This window comes from Rhizophagus irregularis, chromosome 15 (genome assembly GCF_026210795.1).
Source record: "Rhizophagus irregularis chromosome 15, complete sequence".
NCBI classification, from domain to species: Eukaryota; Fungi; Glomeromycota; class Glomeromycetes; order Glomerales; family Glomeraceae; genus Rhizophagus; species Rhizophagus irregularis.
Window position 1 is genome coordinate 3620514 of NC_089443.1, and position 20689 is coordinate 3641202.

A 20689-nucleotide genomic window follows, 5' to 3' on the forward strand; every position below is an offset into this window, starting at 1 on the left:
TACATTTTTTTGCCATTCCTCGTCATCGTAAATATACTCCCGGGGTTTTCCCACATCCTCGAACTCCCGGAGATATATTTCTTCGCTTATTAACCTTTCCCTTCTAGTCATATAAAATAAATCGTTCGGGTCCATCTTATTTTCTCTAGCAAATTCGATGACTTCTGCGTCCGCCATCATCCTGTCTCGATACTCCCGAGATAAGTTGACGTCTTTTTCTGTAATCATTATAAACTTATCAGGGTCTTCACCATGATCGGTTGCCCATTTTCTGAGACGCTCTTCTCGCCGAGTTCTTGTAGCTAATATTTCATTATTACTGGGTTTGGGTGCTTTCAACACATTACTGATACGCTCAATAGGCTTGGGGGGTTTGCTGGTTTCAGGTTTATCGATTGCTGGCTCAGATGGTTCAGAAGTCTTAGTAGTTTCAGATGTCCCAGATGTTGAGGCGATTGGGGGTTCCGCTTTCTTATCTGGCTGAGGCGGGATTATTTTTGGAGGAATTATTTCTGGCATATTGAATATGGGTATGTCTGTGGCCTCGTTTGTGGGTAAGTCAGCTTGAGATATATCGGAAAATTCTTCGATATCACCTAGGCCGTGTTCACGAAGCTTGACTATGATTTTGGAGCGGTCAAGGATATACTGCCACTCTCTTTTTCCGCCTTCCACTCATACTTGTTTATACTCAGTAATATTTTTCTCTGATAGCTTCTTACCGAAAATGTTATTAGGTAATGCCTTTTCACCATTATCCCCACACCATTCAAGATATTTTTGGTATAAAAATGCTTTGCTACTGGTCCTGATTCCACTACTCTCAGCCCAAGATGCAATATGGTCAATTATAAATCGAATGGGATTAGAAAGCTGATTTCGCATTGTTTCTACCTTCATTTTAGTTGGTGGAATCTTATGTGGCTTCCATCCTGAAAGATTAAGATTAAGCAAATATGTCATAAATGATCCTGGCGTATCAGGGGTGCTCAAGAATTCCCCCAACTGATCGAAATATGTGAAGTTACTTTTACAGCGGGGAGAAACATCTAAACATACAATACGTCCATCCCCATTTCCACTCGAATTGGGGTACATTACGATTACTTAAAACCATAAATCCGGGATAATGACCACACTCTTGAAATTCTAATCCCTTACGCTCAATCGAGACGTAATCTTCTGTAATAAGGGACTTTAGATGGTCATTCGCTTTATGCCATTCACCACTGGCCATTCCCGCCTCATTCATAATTATAAGCTTGCGTCCTTGAATAGCACTGTTGAATTTTCCAAGAATTTTTCCAAGGTCGGAAGTTGAATATATGAGCTCTGGGCCAAATAAGCTTTTTCGAATGAAATCGGTAATAATGTTTTTCCCACAACGTGGTGGGGAACGTAATACAAGAATAGTTCCAGGGATTATGCTAGGATGCTGGACTAGGAATGCGAACCATTTCAGAACATATTTGGAAAGATTTTTGTCCCCATTGCACCAGATATATTCTATATGCCAGATAATTGGATTTACGAGATCGTAATTAATATGGGAAGCTGGCTTTGCTTTGAATCCTAAGAAAAGATTAAAGAATTCGGTTTTCGGCGGAATAGTATTTGGAGGATATGGTAGGAAATCGATATCCGCATAAGCAATCAAACCAGTATTGAATGCATTTTCTATTAAAGATTGTAATTTTATCGCTTCCCCACCTAACTCGACGATATTAATCGTTAATTTACCGATATCTAACTTGAATCCCATATCAAAGTATAGGCCACCATCTGATTTTTTGTGCTTGAGAATCCATGTCTTTGATTTTTTTTGAACGCAGGCGATCGTTGCTTGGATTGTATTATACACTTCATTACGTGTAAATCTTTTCTTAGAGGTGCACATGGATATTAAATCCCACCATACGAAATGATCATTAGGGTCAGAAATTCTAGGCCGACTCTGTTTCTCTGGAATTGGAAGCTTTTTTTCCCTATCTAAGGCTGTCTCGTCAATAGTAAGCTTTTTTGAAGGCCTGGATCCAGGTTGCCTATTTTGGTTTGCTCGGTAGCAGAAAAAGCTGTAGGATTTTTTATTTCGGATAATATATGCATTATCACTGTCATGCTCTCAGTCACATATTGGGCAGTGTGATGGAGAGAGGCGAGATAGTGGAAATCTATCAGGAAAATTTTCAGATGGATATGAAAGACTATACCCTTCGATGTTAGCTTCTTGAAGCAATCCTTCTACCAGTTCGAATTCAGCCTCAGTGGTTTCGCTATTTGTATCATCAAATCTTTGGATTTTTGGCTCGAATATCTAAAAGAGAACCTTTTTACGACTTCTGATTCATCATTAGGGTGGGCGGATCATGAAGTCAAAGACAGATCCATCTTTTGGATGAATAGCCTTTTTCACACGAACATGTTCTCCTGTTTTTTCATTGTATTTGGGCGATCCAAGCATTCTCAATGAAAATGAAGATTTGTTTGCTATGTTATCAATAATACTATTTGCCTGTAGAGCCACCGGAAGTTTTTTACGAACAAGCTCGGTGAATATAGCGACTCGAGCAATATTTGGAAGTCTCATGCCAGTAGTAGAGATATGGAGAGACATTTTTTTTGCATTACTACTGCTGGCAATTGTTAAAGTTTTATGATTCCACTCCGGAAAATCCCAAGCAGCATAATCTTTATAAAAGCGTGATATAAACGGAAATAGCTTATCTTTCTTTAACGTGTTAGCTTAGGTTCAATAGTATCAAGTACTTCTTGTGGTAAATCGAAATCTACAATAGGCCGGAGTGGCTCATCCCCACTAATAAATTCGTGTAAGGAATGACCTTCGCGTTCTAAGAGTATGGCTTCTATTCCATCCTCATGGTCTGCGCCAAGAAAATGTCTTGGTCCGACACTATCGTCCCAAATTTTATAACAGTATTCGCCTACACCAGCGCTTTTAAACTCATACGGGCGGGCGCGTCGTAGAGGAACTCGAAGCGAAAGGTGGGACATACGTTATTATATCACAAATATACAGTTTGAGAGAAACTATATACTCTGGGAGAAATAAGTTTAAAATGAAAATTAATTCCGAAATATATAAATCGACACATAAACCGACTATTCATAGTTATTAAAAATGGTATTTTATCGATGTACTTATATTCATTAGCAGGAGTGGTAAGATTTGCAATCGGGGATGCTACCATCCGAAGGGATGCCATATTCACTGCAATTCTCCTTCTCAGATACCCTGCAAAGAATGCGATGAATTAACTTATGGCAGATATGGATTTTGCGATATTCATGCTAGCAAGCACCGTAAAAAAGAACAGTACCATCGGAACAAGCTGGCGAACTTGGCTTCGATGCAGTTATTGGTAAATAATTTATAGGTAAACAAAAATAATACAACTTGTTACTAGTGGATTCCAAAGGGATCGTGTCACTAAAAAAAAAAGCCAGTGACAGAACTAGTGACGTGAACGATAAAGGCTTTCTTTAAGAATTCTAGGCTGAAAGAAACCTTTCTTGATGGATGTCACTAGTGTCACTAGTGTCGCTGGAAAAAATCTGAGTTCCTTAACTTTTTTTATTTTTTTATAGCATACATTTATTATAATATATCTTGTGTAAAGTAGGTAGCATAGAAAAAATTTGATTTTTTTTTTTCTAATTTATTACTCTTTTACTAGTGACACTAGTGACACTAATCAAGAAAAGAAATAAAATAGCCTAATAATCTCAAGAAAGATAAGAAAGCTGTCACTAGTTCTGTCACCAGTTAGTATTCGGAACTAGTGACACTAGTGACATCCGATGACAACAAAAAATCGTCCCAATTTATATCCTAATATGCCTGAAAATGTGGTAAAATATAATATAAATGCGTTCTAATGATTCAAATCTCGGGACACGAAATCGGCATACATATACCGGCGCAATAGTTAGACCACAAGATGGTGTACTTCTTAGCAAACAAATGGGCTGGCCAAGCTAATACAAATTGCACGCCCAATAGAATACCCAAAATCGATATTAAAGTTAGATAAATTTTATTCTTATTTTTGGCGCAATAGATTTTTGTTCAATTTCGATGACGTAATATTCCATAAATTCGACCACAACTTTACTTTTACTAGGGACACGAAGTTGGCATACATAAACCGGCAACAAATAGGATTACAAAATCAGCGCACTTCTGGCAATTAAATGGGCCGGCCATAATATACGGAACTAGTGACAACCAGATAACTAAATTTGCTATATTATGACAGAGGGTGTTCGGTGCCGTAACAGAATCACGTGACCAGAGCAGTAGGCGCAGTCAAGATTCGCTCCATAATTTTGGCCAGTACTATTCCATAAAATCGGCCTTTGGACATAATAATTTGGCATCCAAGCTGGCAAACTACCAGTTCCATAACATTTCCATCGGTAATCCCCTGTCAGTTCCCTGCCAGTTCCATGACAGTTTCAGGATACTATCAGGTCACTACTATGGCGCCAAGCTGAATCCCGAATTATATGCCCTAAAGATCGGCCAGAATTAAGACATAGTGCCAGCTGAAATTAATCTACTATAATCTACTGCGCCACCCGACACGATATTTTTTTTTACCATATTTCAGCATTCTGGCAGGCAACAAAATAGGTAAAGAAGAAAAGCACCCTCGAATCCTTAACAGGCAACCAAAGAGGCGCAGAATGGCAAAAACTTCATCATAAAACTTAGAATCCAAATAATTGCATACAGGCTGACCTCCAACATGTAATTTAATAACCAATCAACCATAGAACCCCAATAACATAAATTATATTAGAAAACGATTATTGGCGCAGAGAACCAAACAAAAATAGGTACATTTCAATTATTTAGTAACAGTAATATTTAGGTTATTTAATCACATGATCACAAATAATAAATGGGAAAAAGCTAAAGAAAAGCGGATTGAAAGGGAAGGAATATAGTAAGAAAAATAACTAGGTATACAAAATTGTCACAAACAGGTTATTTAGTTAGAGTATTTAATCATATTTAGGTTATTAACTTTAGATTATTTAGATATATTTAAATTATTTAGTTATATTTAGATTATTTATAGTCATACTTAGATTATTTAGTTATATTTAGATTATTTATAGTCATACTTAGATTATTTAGTTATAGTTAGATTATTTTATTACTAAATAACCTAGTCTAAGCCGTTTATGACTAAATAATATAATTATATTATTTAGTCATAAACGGCTAGACATTTAGCAGAAAGAGTTCTTCCTGACCATTTTTATTTCTTCTTATTATTTTTTTACATTTCATTGTAATATGGTATTTTAATATATATTAAATTATAATAGCAATTATATTGTCAATTATTACAAAATATACATTACAGGATTATTATATGGTAATCAAAAAAATAGGCACTGATAGCTAAGTAATAGTTTCAGCATTTATATATATAAAATAAAAAGTAAAATGCTGGGATCCTTGAACCCGACGTTTTTTGTATAATTAATAAAAAAAAATGTTACAAAACATTTTTTTACTTGAAATATTCAGTATAATAATAAAACAGGACTCCGGATATCTAATATAAAGGTCATAATGGACTTTTGGCCAAAAATACACCTTTTTGCTGAAACTCAAAAAATCGTTTTTTGTAAATATCTCAGCATCCAGTAATTCAATTTTAATGAACTTTTTTTTATTTTGTAGCCCTCATTTAGCTCTACAATTTAAAAAAAAGTTCATCAAAATTGGACCACTGGATGCCGAGATATTTACAAAAAACGATTTTTTGAGCCCTGAAAAATGGGCCAATCTGCCGAAAGTGTGACTTATGACCTGTTTTGGAGATATCCGGGGTCCTAATAAAACTTCAGGTAACCTGAATTGCTCAAAGTAACCCGAATACTTTCAGGTTAAAATTGGTCAGGTCAGATTAGAACGGTTTACCCAATTTGACCTGACCTGAAAAAAAATTTCAGTTCAGGTTAACTAGGTAATCCAATCTAATCTGACTTATATAGAGCTCTAGCTTCAGCTAATCTACCTGAAAGTAATTCAAAATTTTTTGTTATATATGATTTTTTAGTAAGTTTTTGTACTTTTTTTTTTACTTTAACGAACCCCAAATAATATATATATAAATCGATAAAAAATTTAAACAAATATTTTTCATATCTGTTAAGCAAATTTTTATCTAACCCATAAATTTTTTACACTGCTAAGCAACTTATTTTATGATATATATATATTTATATATAATTTTTTTTATAAAATATGTATATAAAAAAAAACTAAAAAAACAAACATTTTTGAAATAATGTATGGATAAAGCTATTATTATTTTTTTGTAAGATTACAACTTATAAATGTTTCTTATTAATATCTGTAACTTCAGAGCGTAATTTAGGCACTTTAGTCAAAGGAAATATCCAAAACCTTTTTAAGTAAAATTGTTTAGCAGGTTCGAATCTACTTATATAAATTTTTATCATGATTGAATAGATATTTATGGATTTATTCATATTTTTTGTAACATTACCAATACATGGAATTTTTATTTTTAAAATTTACTGTAAAATTTATCAAAAAAAATATTTTTAAAAAATTTTCTAAGTAAAAATAAAATAACTTTTATTGATTATTACAAAAATTATAGTGTAAACTTATAAAAAAACAGAAACCCACTTGTTTTTTTCTTTTCACCCACCTGTTGCTCTCATTTAAATTTATATTTTTACAGCAAAATTCAAAATATGCGAAATACTTAGCAATTTTGCTGTCAGAAACTTGCCAAGTTTGTAGGTTAGTGCAGGACCTGCTTACTTATAATAAAGGTTACCATAGAAAATTAGCCCTTTACTAATAGTTTTTACTTTAGGCCTGGGTTGACCTATCTTATAAGTAAGCAGGGTCCTGTTAGCGCCAAATCAAAAATAAATAAAACACATAATAGTTATAACACATCGCATATAACGTGAAAATTATATATACATAATATATCGAATAAAAATTTTTTCTTATATCGCCAACCTGCCAACTTGCCAAGTTTTTGGTAGCAAAATTGCTAAGTGTTTCGCATATTTTGAATTTTGCTGTAAAATGTTATATATATATTTTTTTTTTTTTAATGATTTATATATGCTTTATTGATATTAAGTTTATATACCATACAAACAAATTATCATGAGCTATATCCACCCAGCAGGATGCAATCATCAAAATTGTAAAATGTTATATAGACATGTACAGTATATGATTTATATTTTAAATGTTATATGGATGCGTATTTGTTTTATCAAAAACACATTACATGATCACGTCTAAAAATGATCCCTGTATTATGTATACAATTAACTTAATCTTTGTATTAAAAATAGTAAATTTTTTTTACACAAATATGTTTATAATTTTGTTTACATATTTTATTAAATTTTTTTAATGTAAAAATGTAAAATATATATTATATTATATATATATTAAAAAAAATTTATTCTGCTACGCAAATATATATCTGACTATTAATAATTTAATACTCTACTACGTATAATTATATCTGACTATTTTAAAATTATATTATCAAATAAGCAATAATAAATCTCATATAGGAAAAATTTTTATATATTGGCTAAGCAAACTCAAGACCTACATTTATATATATTGTTTGGGATTCTACTCTAGCTATGTATTTTTTTGCTAATTGTTGATCTTTAATTGCTTTTTTAATTGAATCTAGAATAATTGAAAGTCTAAAATTTTTATAGTTTGCTTTTTTCCCATTTTGATTTTATAAATTAAATAAAAATTAATTATTGATATATCTAGCAGCCAAAAAAATAAAGGAACCTATATGCGTCATGCAAGAAATTGTATTATGTAACTTGATCTATATTGGTTTATTATATCTATACCTCCCATAAAATGATTATAATCATTAATAATCTTAGTATAGGTAATTCTTTTTTGAGTTATCTCCAAAAATTCTTTTTACAGTTGATAAATTGGTATTATTTATTCTTGAATAATGACATTCACAAATTATACAATTTTGCAATCCATTATCAATTTCATGTATTGTTAATAATATTATTACTAGTTCATTATCAATCTACAGTACAAATAAAATTTAATCTACTACAATTCCAGAAAGAGTATTCCAATCTAATTTCTTTTTTACTTTTAAACTATTTAGAAATTTGGAAGAATTTATTCTTACTGTACCACATACACCATAATTGTGATTTCTTAAAAATTTAAATAAATTAATATTAGAAAAGAAGTTGTTCATATATATATTATTAAAAGACTTGTGTAAAGGTAGTTGTTTTATTAAATAATATACTTGGCAACTAGTATAATTTAGATTGGAAATTTGATCAATTATTGGATTTTTTAATATTCGTGATAAAAATATAAATGAATATGTATACTCAGCATCACATAAAGAAAAATTTTATATCCTTTAAGTATTGGTTTATTTTTGATTCAAAAGGTATATAAACTGCGACCAGAAAATCTTGCAATCATTTTATCAACTAAAACATTAGACAAAGGAATATAATGTTTTTGTAATATGTTTTTGATATGTGTATTTAGTAGTTCTAATTTTAAAAAAAAGTCTTATTATTTTAATCATCAGTAATAGATGAGATATAAAGATATCTTTTTATTTATTCAAATCTAAACTTTGTAATATTATGTTTAGGATAATGATATTTACTTTACCAATAGTCCTTTATAGATGGCAATTTAAAAATACCTATATAGATTAACATTACAATAAAAATTCTTAGCTTTAATAAAGTTAAGTTTTACCATAGCCTTCCTCCTTCACTTAATTTAAATATAGCATATTTATTTGTATTACTAATTATAATATTTAAAATATCAGAGGTAAAAAATAAAGAGAATATTAAATATGAAGTATAAGATTCATTAGATAAATATATTGTTTGTAGTAAATTAATGGATGCTTTATGCAAAGAATTTGAATAATAGAATCTTTTAAATTGAAGAGATAATGGAAGTTCTGTTTCTATTTCTCTTTTATGTCTTTTCTGTTTATTTTCAATTTTTTATTATCTTCTTATTCTATTTCATTTCCTTCTTCCTTCTTTTCCTTTTCTTTTTCTCTTCTTCCTTCCTTTTTCTTCTTCTTTCTTTTTTACTTTTTTCTTTTCTTTTCTTTTTCTTACTCTTTTCAGTTTTCCCTTTTCTCTTGATTTTTCTTCTTATTCATCTTTTTACTCTGTTTCTTCATTATCTTTTTCATTATCTTTTTCTTCATATTATTTTCATTATCATCATCAGTAATAGTAGTAGAACTACTAATTGCACTACTTTCAGAATTTATTTCACTATTTTCTTCTTCAAATATTAATAATTCATTATCTTATTCGGGAACTTGCAAGGAATCTGATGCTTATCTAATTTTGGAGAATCTCGGACTTGCTTCAAATAATGTGACTTTTGTTTGAGGGTTATCTTTTTTACGTTCAGAACTTACAATGAAAATGCATCCTAAAAGTATTAAGGAAAAAACCATTGGAGAAATTATTACCTTATTAAAAGAATTAAATGAATGGAAATGCATTATTTATTGTCTAACAGTATGAATATGTGATGATGTTTATAAGTAACTTCAGAAAAAATTTGACTTTGGATTACCAATGGCTGTATATTATAGTTCCTTGGACAGTGAAGAAAAAAAAAAAATTGAAATCATGGAAAGAGAATACAATCCAACTTATGATTGCAACTAATGCTTTTGATATGGGTCTTAATGGTAAAAAAGTTCGTTTGGTAATACATTATTCCATACATTATTCCTTTCCATTGAGTATATATAGGTAAGATACTACTATTATATCAAAGAAATAAATATAATAGCATTATTAATAAAACTAATCTTACCCTTTAAAATAGGCAATCTTGTATAAGAAACTGAAAGAGCGGAAAGAGATCATAATTCCGTGAAGTGTATAATTTTTTATACCCGCCATGATATTTGCACTAATTATACAATTATAATACAAAGTAGAGAATCATAAATATTAATTGTGTAAAGAAATTTAATTAATATTATGATTTAATTAAAAATATATTTTATAGTATAACTGAAGATATGAATGATAGTTTTGAGGCAAATAAAAGAAAAGAATACTTTACCAAAGCATGTGAAAAAATATTTGAAGTTGTTCATTTTTATGAAGAACAATATATCTGTAAAGAGCAAATGCTTGCTGAATATTTTGCATGGAATGGTGATAATTTAAGTCCTCTATATGCACATTATGACAACTGCTTATATGTACAAGCTGAACTAGTACATGAAATTGATGTAAAAACTGATGCTATCAAAATGGTAGAGGTGGTTGAAGAAATAATAAATAAGCTGCATGAAAGTGAAAAATTAATTTCACCAAAAGATATCATACAGATTTATTGTCAACTTAAGTGTGATAATGAAGAGCTTATCTCATTGAATATTTATTATAAAACACAAAAAAAAATTGTCTGTACAAAAGCAGACGCTTAGCACTTGCTAGACTGGCTTATAATACGTGGAATAGTAAAAATAATGATAAACTTGTACCAGTCAAATCCAAATGGAAATATATTGCAAATAAATATTTACATAGTTGGTGTTATTGAAGGTGTAACTGCAATAGTAATGAAAAAAAATTGGAAAATGTGGCTTTGCCATTCTCGAAGATAAATATATGTATATTTTATAAAATAATATATAAAATAATGTAATAAAATTTGGTTTTAAAATTAGAAAAGACTTATATGATGCGTCAACTTAAAAATGAACCAAAAATGTGGAACCCAATAATTTTCTTTATTTCACATTCGCCAAAAACATATAGACATTCATGACCATTTTAAAACTTTATACGAAAGTTTTTCAAAAAGTTTTTAAACGAATATATCTTTTTAAGTTAAAAAATAGTAGTTCAGACCTATAGCTGTAAATTTTATTCTTTTTCGTTAAGTATTATAAAAGTTGGTATTGCAATGAAAATCGTATTACAGAATTTTTTTTTTTTAGACATTTTACTATAATAAAAATTAATTATAACGATTTCTCTACCTTTAATAAAAAATGACAGGTTCAGTTTTTTTTCATTAAAAAAACATCTTTTTTGATTTATTTAATGAAATAACGTCAGGTTATATGTTTTTCATTAAAAAAAACATTTTTTTAAATTATTTAATGAAATAATGTCAGGTTATACATTTTTTTATTAAAAAAACATTTTTTTTATTCATTTAATGAAATAACGTCTGGTTCAGCATTTTTTCATTAAATAAATATTTTTTTTATTCATTTAATGAAATAACGTCAGATTCGACTTTTTTATTAAAAAAATGTTTTTTTTTTTATTTATTTAATGAAATAATGTCAGATTTAGTGTTTTTTCATTAAAAAAACATTTTTTTTATTCATTTAATAAAATAATGTCAGATTCGGCATTTTTCATTAAAAAAACATTTTTTTTGATTTATTTAATGAAACGACGTCGAGCAACGTTTTTCATTAAAAACAACATTTTTTTGATTTACTTCGTGAAATAACGTTTTTTTAATTTATTTAATGAAATAATGTTTGGTTATACATTTTTTCATTAAAAAACTTTTTTTTTATTCATTTAATGAAATAACGTCAGGTTCAGCATTTTTTCATTAAAAAAACTTTTTTTTTATTCATTTAATGAAATAATGTCAGGTTCAGTATTTTTCATTAAAAGACGTTTTTTATTTATTCATTTAATGAAATAACATCAGGTTTAGCGTTTTTTCATTAAAAAAATGTTTTTTTATTTATTTAATGAAATAACATTGAGTTCAGCATTTTTTCATTAAAAAATGATTTTTTTTGATTTATTTAATGAAATAACATCAGGTTTGGCGTTTTTTCATTAAAAAAAATGTTTTTTTTGATTTACTTCATGAAATAATATCAGATTTGGCATTTTTTTTATTTAAAAAGACATTTATTATTATTATTTTTAAATGTCAGATTCAGGTCAAAAAAATGGGTTGGCATTTTTATATATAAAAAATGCTGAAACGTCTTTTTTTGACCTAAAATATATCGGTCAATGAGTCAGGTCAAGTACCCAACTTGTGATTAACCTGACCCAAGGTCAGGTTATTAAATTTACTACCTGACCCAAATTTTTCAGGTCAATCCGTCAGGTCACTCAGGTTCAATTGACCTGGCCCATTCAGAGCTCTATATGTTATAACAATCATTTGAGAAACACTATATCAAATCAAAAATTCATTAGAGTTATGAACTTTTTAACTTTTTCGCACTCATTCTTTTGAGATTTCTGATCTTTTCAGATGTTTTACAAATGCATTGTCTATATTTACAATTAATTGTACCATTTGCTTTAACTGTTTTTTATCATCAGACTTCAATTTACTCATCATGTATAAAGAAAAATCTAATAATTTTCTAAGATCTATATCTTTTAGACTTTTTTTCCTTATACTTTCATTTTTCTTGCACTTCTTATGCTTTCTCTTCACTGGAATTCACCATTCTATAAATTCTGATTCCAATTTTTGTTTAAATTCCTTTAATGGCTTGAATACTTTTTCATCTCCTATTACAGTTAAACCTCGATATAACAACCCGATATGTCGAATTTTTCGTACAACTATAATAAATTTCCCCTTGCTATAACGAATTAACCAATCAAATCTCTTAAAATCTTCACTATAGCCCTGTAGCGAAGTTGAGATCTGGAACCTAGGGTTCATTATAACAAAGGTTAACTGTATATACCAATAAAATATATAAAAGATAAAACAAATTGTTCTCAATGAATATTATAAGCACTGAAATGATATTTATATTTATATTCTTTAAACTTATCCAAATATATAACTATTTTTAAAGTTAATGCCAATAATCTATGCAGTTTTTTATCATTCCATCTCCCTTTTAATCATGTGATCCTATGCGCAAGATAATTTCTAGCTTTGTTTTTAAAAGATTTAAACAAATTAGTTGGATTAAATTTGTAATCTCTGTAAAATAATGTTGGTCAGGTTGACCAATTATAAATAAGAAAATATTTTGAATCATAAAATTTATAATGCAAAAAAGATCTACATCAGAAAAATTATTTGTACATGGAGAGATAGGAGAGTTATACTCATTTGCATTTTCTCTATTATCAAATTTAAAAATTTTAATTGCCAATCCATCACTCAATGGTACAAAATTAATTTGTAGATCTAGCACAAATTTTATATGAATTACGTTAATTGGCATATTTTGATATTGATTTTATCCTACAAAATCACATTTAAATGTAACGATAACTCACTAATCAATAATATTAAATGTGAATAAGCCACAAAAAAAAATTTTTTTACTGTTCAATATAAAATTTAATAAGTTTACCTTGAAGGAAGTCACCATCCCACCTTATATTTTAATTAAGATAAGATTTTTTATACACGAATTTTGCAAATTTTACAAGGTTTTTTTACACTATTGAAAAATATATATCAGATATTATTTTCTTTACCAAATTAACAAAATAACAAAAAAAAAATATATTTTTTTATTTTTCTTTTTTAGTTTTTTTTTGGCATACCTTGATCTTACTGGTTTTGAAAAATACACCCAGGTAATGTAATACCTTTTTTTAGCAAATTTTTGAAGTATTTATGTTGTTGTGACGTGTTTTTAAGATAGTGCAAATACCATTTCAGAGCAATAGTATTTGATATATAAAAGTCTGTTAAAATTAATTATAGGTTGCTGATCAGTTTGTACTGTTAAATGGTTGCTGAATAGTCGAACCTATTTCTTCATTATTAACCAGCTTATCAAATAAGTCATTCACCAATTCCTGCAAACTAAACTTGATGTTTTTATTAAGCAACAAATAAAAATGTTAATTCATAAGTATTTATTATACAAACTCAAATATTTCAAACCCAACTTAAATTAATATGTAAATTATTATTAAAATTTGTAAATATTAAGAAAAGGCAGAATGTTTTGATAAGATAAAATCGATAAACATCATGTCTTTTCATTAAATAAACACGAATTTCAAACTTATATTGCTATTAAAAAAGAAATTTATTAAATATGCTTTTTGTTATCAAATTCTTTATAATTTAAATTATTATAGTTATTTACCTGAATTCCTATTGTAAACAAATATAGTTATTTCTTTTCGGTATTATTAAATTTCTCTTACATATCATCAAGACTATCTTTCATATTTAAAGTTGAAAATAATAAATTTAGCAGTATTTTAAAATTTAAAAATATTATCTGGAGAATATTACACCTAATACAAGAAATTCAAGTTGTTGCAAATTGATATTTCTAATAAAAAAATAAAGAAACTGAAAAACTAAAAATATTTATCAATATAATAATCTGAGGAAGTTTAAATTCATCTGATACTAATTTTGTAAGGTCTACTTTATGCAGACTGCCACAGGCTAATAAGTATAATACTTCATAAAAATCGGTATGGCATAATAAGTCTGCTAAATGCTTATGATCCAACTTTTCTTCTAAGATTTTCTTATTACAATTGTGTCTTCGCAAGAAAGATTGCACTGTAACCTCACCCCTATTATTATAATAATAGAATAACCAAAAAACAAAATATAACAATTAAAAATACAAATTAAACCTCACAAACCATGATACCTGAAGATGTAAACATAACACTCTATTTTGCTTTGATAAAAATTCTCAGGCTTACTGATAGACCAAATAAAAGATATGTAAAGCAATAATGTTTTTCTTAGAAGTCAAAGGCAAAATATGGGTGTTGATCTTTCGCTAAAGGAATATGAAAATATATTTAATTCAGATCTATAGATACCATGAAATTATTAAGATAAACCATTAATTTGACTAATTCCAAACTTTACATTTTGAAATGTTAATATTAAGGAATATAAATTTATAACAGAATGTAATTTCCCTTCTTTTTGAAAACAAGGAACAATTCTGACATAAAATAAGAAATTTAATGGCCTATCTTTTAAATAGCTCTGATCTGAACTTATGGTATAAAATGGTTAGTCAATTTTCATTGATTATCATCAGAATGATAATGAGTCTTTTGCATCCAAAAGATCATATCCATATACGAAAAAGAATCTGAATTCAATGACAAAGCGTACAGCAATATTTCTTCTACAATTTTATGAGAAAATTTGGATTAATCAAGGAAAAGCAGAGAGAAAAATAGAAGGAGAAAGAATTAAAAAAGTATACTGTTATCTCCCACCACTTACTAAAAGATTGCCTATTGGAGCACTACCCATGGGCTCATCCACCAAGTCAAGAACAATTTTGTTATTACTGTGACAATATTTCTAATAATTGTGGATATGTACTCATCTATGGACATGCGTACCATCAAGAATGTTTTACAAAGTTGGAATCAAAATACATCTATTGCTATGAGTATCTACCATTATCTATTGATGAATTAACAAGATCATTTAATGAGCGCTTACAAATGGAATCTGAAAATGAATTTGATTCACCATCTGCCGACGATATTTATTCCACTTGAACAAGCAGAAAGAGTCAAATTCAACAATAATAAAGATATAGATATAGTATATTACAATAAAGTAATTATATTTAACTAACTTGTGTTAGCTTCTATTCAGAACGTGAATATTACAAGTGGTTATAGAATTTGTATTTTATAGAACAGATTTTTTTTTTTCTGCGATATATGTAAAAATGTGATTAATTTTTATTGGCTTATTAAAATTAATTATCACGTGAAATCAGAAATTTTTACAGATTCTTTGATCATTCCTTAATTCATTAGGGCCTTCATTTACTGCGCAATAAATATGTATTTCGTGAATTATATGAGGGGGACCAGAACTAAGCTTGAGTAAAATACTCGGGTCTTTGGGGATACTTTAGGCAGTGCTAGACGGTAATAAAAATAACATTTAAAAAATAATGCGATGTTTATGAAATTAGTCTTGTAATTCTTTATTAAAAAATATTAAACTCTATTCAACTAGCTATTAAAAGGAATGTTTTGCAATCAAAATATTTCTGATAATATATTCATGTATCTATTTAAAGATAAAGAAATATTCAAATATAGCCTAATTAAAGATAAATATAATTGTTATTTTATAGAACTAGTAGAAGAAATCCAACTTAAGCAAATACTTTAATATGATCAATAGAATTTTTAATAAAATAATTTAGTTAATACCAAAGTTTTACTTGAAGAAAATGAACTGATTAAATTTAGATAAAATTAATCGTATTTTTCAGAAAATAATAAAGTATTCAAATTAGAAAAATTGTATTGTTCATATGACTGGCGGTCACCAGAGTATTAACATCTGGTTATATCAAAAATGCGGACAGGGTAGTGCTTCACTTCCTTTTGTCGTATTTTTCTTCACTTATTTCCACCAGACTTCATGGTGACTTAGATTACAGTTTTATATTTGTATTACTTTTGATTCTATCTGCTATTATATTATAAAGTATCTTTGTAATCGCTTTCTTTATTTTGTGAAATAAAAATAATAATTTTTTTTACCGAAAAGTGATTTTTACATACATCATCGAATGAAAACTTTATCACGCCCATCTTCATTGTTACCCGGTTTAAAGTTTATTTTTAATAAATTCACATGGTTTTTAGCTTTAAAAAATATGAATTATGAAATAAAGGAAATAACTATTACGCCCTAGAATAAAAGAAGTATCTCCTACACTAAATAAAGTAAAAAGAATACGTAAAGCTTTCGTCAGTTGAAAATAAAAAAAAAAGATCTGCATCATGCATATTTTAGATTCGATGCTATCTATATATAATTCATTCTTATAATTTTCAATTCGAAATTGGCAAAATAAATTCGATTTTATAACAAATAAATCATGTCGCAATCTGTTAACGGCACATCACCTGTTGCACCTATTGAAGACAGCAAGGTTAGGTTATTAGTCGTCTCAAATCGTTTGCCAATTACCATTACGAAGACAGATACAGACTATTCCCTTAAAATGTCTTCGGGTGGGTTGGTAACCGCTCTAAGTGGATTAAAGAAAATGATGAGTTTTACCTGGATTGGCTGGCCTGGTGAGTTAATTTATTAAGAGTAAAAATTATTTTTTAAGAATTAAAATAAATTATAGTGAAATGTTTATAAGGATATATCGTATCGCATTTATAACTTTTCCAAGCTTGATTTATTTAAACATGCATCTAAATCCCAAATTTTTGTATATCTTATCGATATCAATGACCTATAAACTTTATTAGGTATCAATGTGCCAGAAGAAGAAAGATCAATTGTTGCTTCTAAATTGGAACAACAATCTTGTTTACCAGTTTTCGTTGATGAAGACATAGCAGATCGACATTATAATGGATTTTCTAATTCTATTTTATGGCCATTGTTTCATTATCATCCTGGTGAAATTTCATTTGATCAAGAAGATTGGGAAGCTTATCAAAAAGTCAATGGACTTTTTGCTGATGCTATTAATGACATTGTACAAGATGGTGATTTGGTTTGGGTACAAGATTATCATTTAATGTTACTGCCTAGTATGTTAAGAGAACGGATGGGCGATCGTGGATCCAATGTAAAAATTGGATTCTTTTTACATACACCATTTCCAAGCAGCGAAATATATCGGCAAGTTTTATTCTTTATAAACAAAAAGTTTATGTATAAATTCTTTCATCTAATACTCATTATTAAATGTGGACTTGAAATGATTTTGGCAAAATAGGATTTTGCCTGTACGTAAAGAAGTACTTAACGGAGTATTGAATTCTGATCTCATCGGTTTTCATACATATGATTATGCTCGTCATTTCTTGTCCTCGTGTACACGTATTTTAGGTTTGTCTACCATGCCAAATAGTATAGATTATGAAGGCCGACATGTACATGTTGGTACATTTCCCATCGGTATTGACCCTGAAAAATTTTCTGAAGTAAGCATAAATGATAATATTGGTTGATAGTGTTGATTATGTATTTCGATTCATAATATTTATGTTTGCCATTGATTTTTATTTATTACTTAGGGTTTAAAACTTCAAAAGGTTCAAGAAAGAATTAAGACTTTGGAGTCAAAATTTAAGGATGTTAAACTTATTGTTGGTGTAGATCGCCTTGATTACATCAAAGGTGTTCCACAAAAGTTTCATGCACTTGAAGTATTCTTAAGTCAACATCCCGAATGGATTGGTAAAGTTGTACTTGTTCAAGTAGCTGTGCCTTCTAGACAAGACGTAGAAGAATATCAAAATTTACGCGCTAATGTCAATGAACTTGTCGGAAGGATCAATGGCAAATTTGGAACTGTCGAATTTATGCCAATTCATTTCATGCACAAATCTATTCCATTTGAAGAATTGGTGGCTTTATATTCAGTATCAGATGCCTGCTTAGTTTCATCAACAAGAGATGGTATGAATCTCGTGTCATATGAATACGTATCATGTCAACAAAAAAAACATGGAGTATTGATTCTTAGTGAATTTGCTGGTGCTGCTCAGTCATTAAATGGTATTTATTATTCGTGCGTATTTTAACAATAAAACTAGCTTTAAAATTATTTATTTTTGATTTAAAGGTTCTATCATTGTTAATCCATGGAACACTGATGAACTCGCTAATGCTATTCATGAGGCTGTTACTATGCCTGAAGACATACGTAAATCGAATTACGAAAAATTATACCGGTATGTTACTAAATATACCGCGGCTTATTGGGGTTCGAGCTTTGTCAATGAATTAAGGGTAAATATATGATGTCTTTTTAACCGTTTTCTTGTTACGTATGTTTTAATCTTTATGATTTTACAGCGTGTTAGTGATGCATATGCTCATCATATGCGGCTTCCAGTATTGAAATTTAATCCAGTAGTAGAAGCTGCAAAGAATTCTAAAAAGAAGAGGGTAATCTTATTAGATTACGATGGTACTCTAACAGCCGATCACAAGTTACCTGAATTTGCAGGTCCATCCAATAATGTTCTTTTAACTCTTAAAGCTCTTCAATCTAAACCTAATACATGTGTTTATATATTATCTGGACGCGGAAGGGAACACCTTGATAAATGGTTTGATTCAACTGGAATTGGTCTTTCTGCCGAACACGGATGTTTTTATAAACATCCTGAATGGTTAAAAGGAGAAGTTGATCCAGTTGCAAATTGTTTATCTGAAGGAAGAACAATCAAAGATGAAGGTAATGGATGGTATAGACTTGTGGAACAAGTTGACCCTGCATGGAAGGAAACTATTCTTCCGCTATTTGAACATTATAAGGAGAGAACACCTGGATCTTTTATTGAAATTAAGGAAATTAATGTAACATGGCACTATCGTAGTGCTGATCCGGAATTTGGTTCATGGCAAGCAACTGAACTTCAAGTTAATTTAGAAAAACTTTTATCTCATATGGCTTTATCAGTATGTGTTTTATTCAATTTTTTTTAAAAATTATATGTATGCTTATTGCTTATTTTTGTGCTTATATAGATTGTACTTGGTAATAAGACCTTGGAAATTCGACCATCTGCGGTTGATAAGTCAACAGCAGTACGGGCTATCCTTAAAGATTTACATCAACCACAGGATGAAGTAGATTTTATTCTGTGTATTGGAGATGGCAAAACTGATGAACCAGTATTTTCTTTATTAAAAGAAATTTCACCTGATAGTATTACTAGTACAGTTGGTAAAAAACAAACTGAAGCAAAATACTGCCTTGATAATGTTGGTAATGTTCAAAGTTTATTAGAAAGATTAGCTAAAGAATTATAATAAATCTGACTCTAGTGAAATATTGGTTGATTGTAATCTATTGACAATTCGAATTAAGCCTATTAGAAACTAATACAGATTAATATATTCAAAGTAATTAAATAATTGTTTAATTGTATAAACATATTTTTTTTTTTGTATATAAATTATTTAAAAGTCTGTTTTTTATTTGTTATTATACTTTTAAATTGATTGTTTATTTGAAGATATATTATAAATTAAATATACCTTATACTGGTTAAATAATAATTCCTTTTATCCTGGGTAACTGGGTTGGTTACTTATAATAAAGGGGTGATCCCAGTACCCTTAGCAGCTTACTGTCCTAGTAGTCACTACTATTACTACTGGGGGATTTACAACTATGGTGGGCTGGTATGGTAATTGCGGCCTGTAGTGGGCTTTGAGTGAGGCCATATTAGTAGTCTTAGTATTGCAGTACCTCTAAGCCTAACCATCATGGAAGGACTTCTAGATGTCTGCTCTGTTATATCTGCCATACGTGGGTGGTTGCTCACTTATGACGGACGCTAGTGGGTAGTATAACTGTGTCAGAAACCCTGCTACACTACGATCCATCCTTGTGTGGGTATAAACTTGGGTCGTCTCCCCAGTGTGGTATATAGGGGTAGGGGGGATGTACATCCGGTTACTTCTAAATAATTAGAGTAGGTGCTTTATTAGCTGTCGCTCAACGGTAGGAGTGCATTTCCGCAACTTTAAGTTGTAGTGCTCCCTCCATGTAGGCTACAGTGAGCCAAAGTATGCTGATGTCCATAAAACAAACGTAAAAAAAATAAAAATAAAAAATAATTCCTTTTATTTATATAATACATTTAG

The 20689-nt window shown here is 29.1% G+C and overlaps 3 protein-coding genes across 3 annotated transcripts; 2 read left to right on the forward strand and 1 right to left on the reverse strand.

Moving 5' to 3' along the window:
- Positions 1-2730: 2730 nt before the first annotated feature.
- OCT59_007519 (uncharacterized protein) lies at positions 2731-3012 on the reverse strand (the record flags this gene model as incomplete). The annotated part of the gene is made up of 1 exon (XM_066149263.1): positions 2731-3012. One exon carries the CDS (start codon positions 3010-3012, stop codon positions 2731-2733), a length of 282 nt encoding a protein of 93 aa, XP_065998743.1.
- A 7121-nt stretch (positions 3013-10133) lies between these two features.
- Positions 10134-10547, forward strand: OCT59_007520 (uncharacterized protein; the record flags this gene model as incomplete). Its single annotated transcript, XM_025310617.1, has 1 exon — positions 10134-10547. The coding sequence occupies one exon, from the start codon at positions 10134-10136 to the stop codon at positions 10545-10547; it is 414 nt and encodes a 137-aa protein (XP_025180653.1).
- Positions 10548-16924: 6377 nt separating this feature from the next.
- On the forward strand, positions 16925-20016 carry OCT59_007521 (uncharacterized protein). The gene is made up of 7 exons (XM_025316404.2): positions 16925-17142; positions 17326-17704; positions 17802-18009; positions 18103-18586; positions 18654-18820; positions 18887-19495; positions 19565-20016. Exons 1-7 carry the CDS (start codon positions 16941-16943, stop codon positions 19847-19849), a joined length of 2334 nt encoding a protein of 777 aa, XP_025180652.1. The 5' UTR covers positions 16925-16940; the 3' UTR covers positions 19850-20016.
- Positions 20017-20689: the final 673 nt, after the last annotated feature.

Bases quoted from the DNA above. Each gene is read 5' to 3' on its own strand.
- OCT59_007521 (XM_025316404.2), top strand. From the start codon at position 16,941: ATGTCGCAATCTGTTAACGGCACATCACCTGTTGCACCTATTGAAGAC. The intron at 17,705-17,801 runs GCAAGTTTTATT...TTGGCAAAATAG, and splicing joins CCAAGCAGCGAAATATATCG to GATTTTGCCTGTACGTAAAG. The intron at 18,010-18,102 runs GTAAGCATAAAT...TTTATTACTTAG, and splicing joins ACCCTGAAAAATTTTCTGAA to GGTTTAAAACTTCAAAAGGT.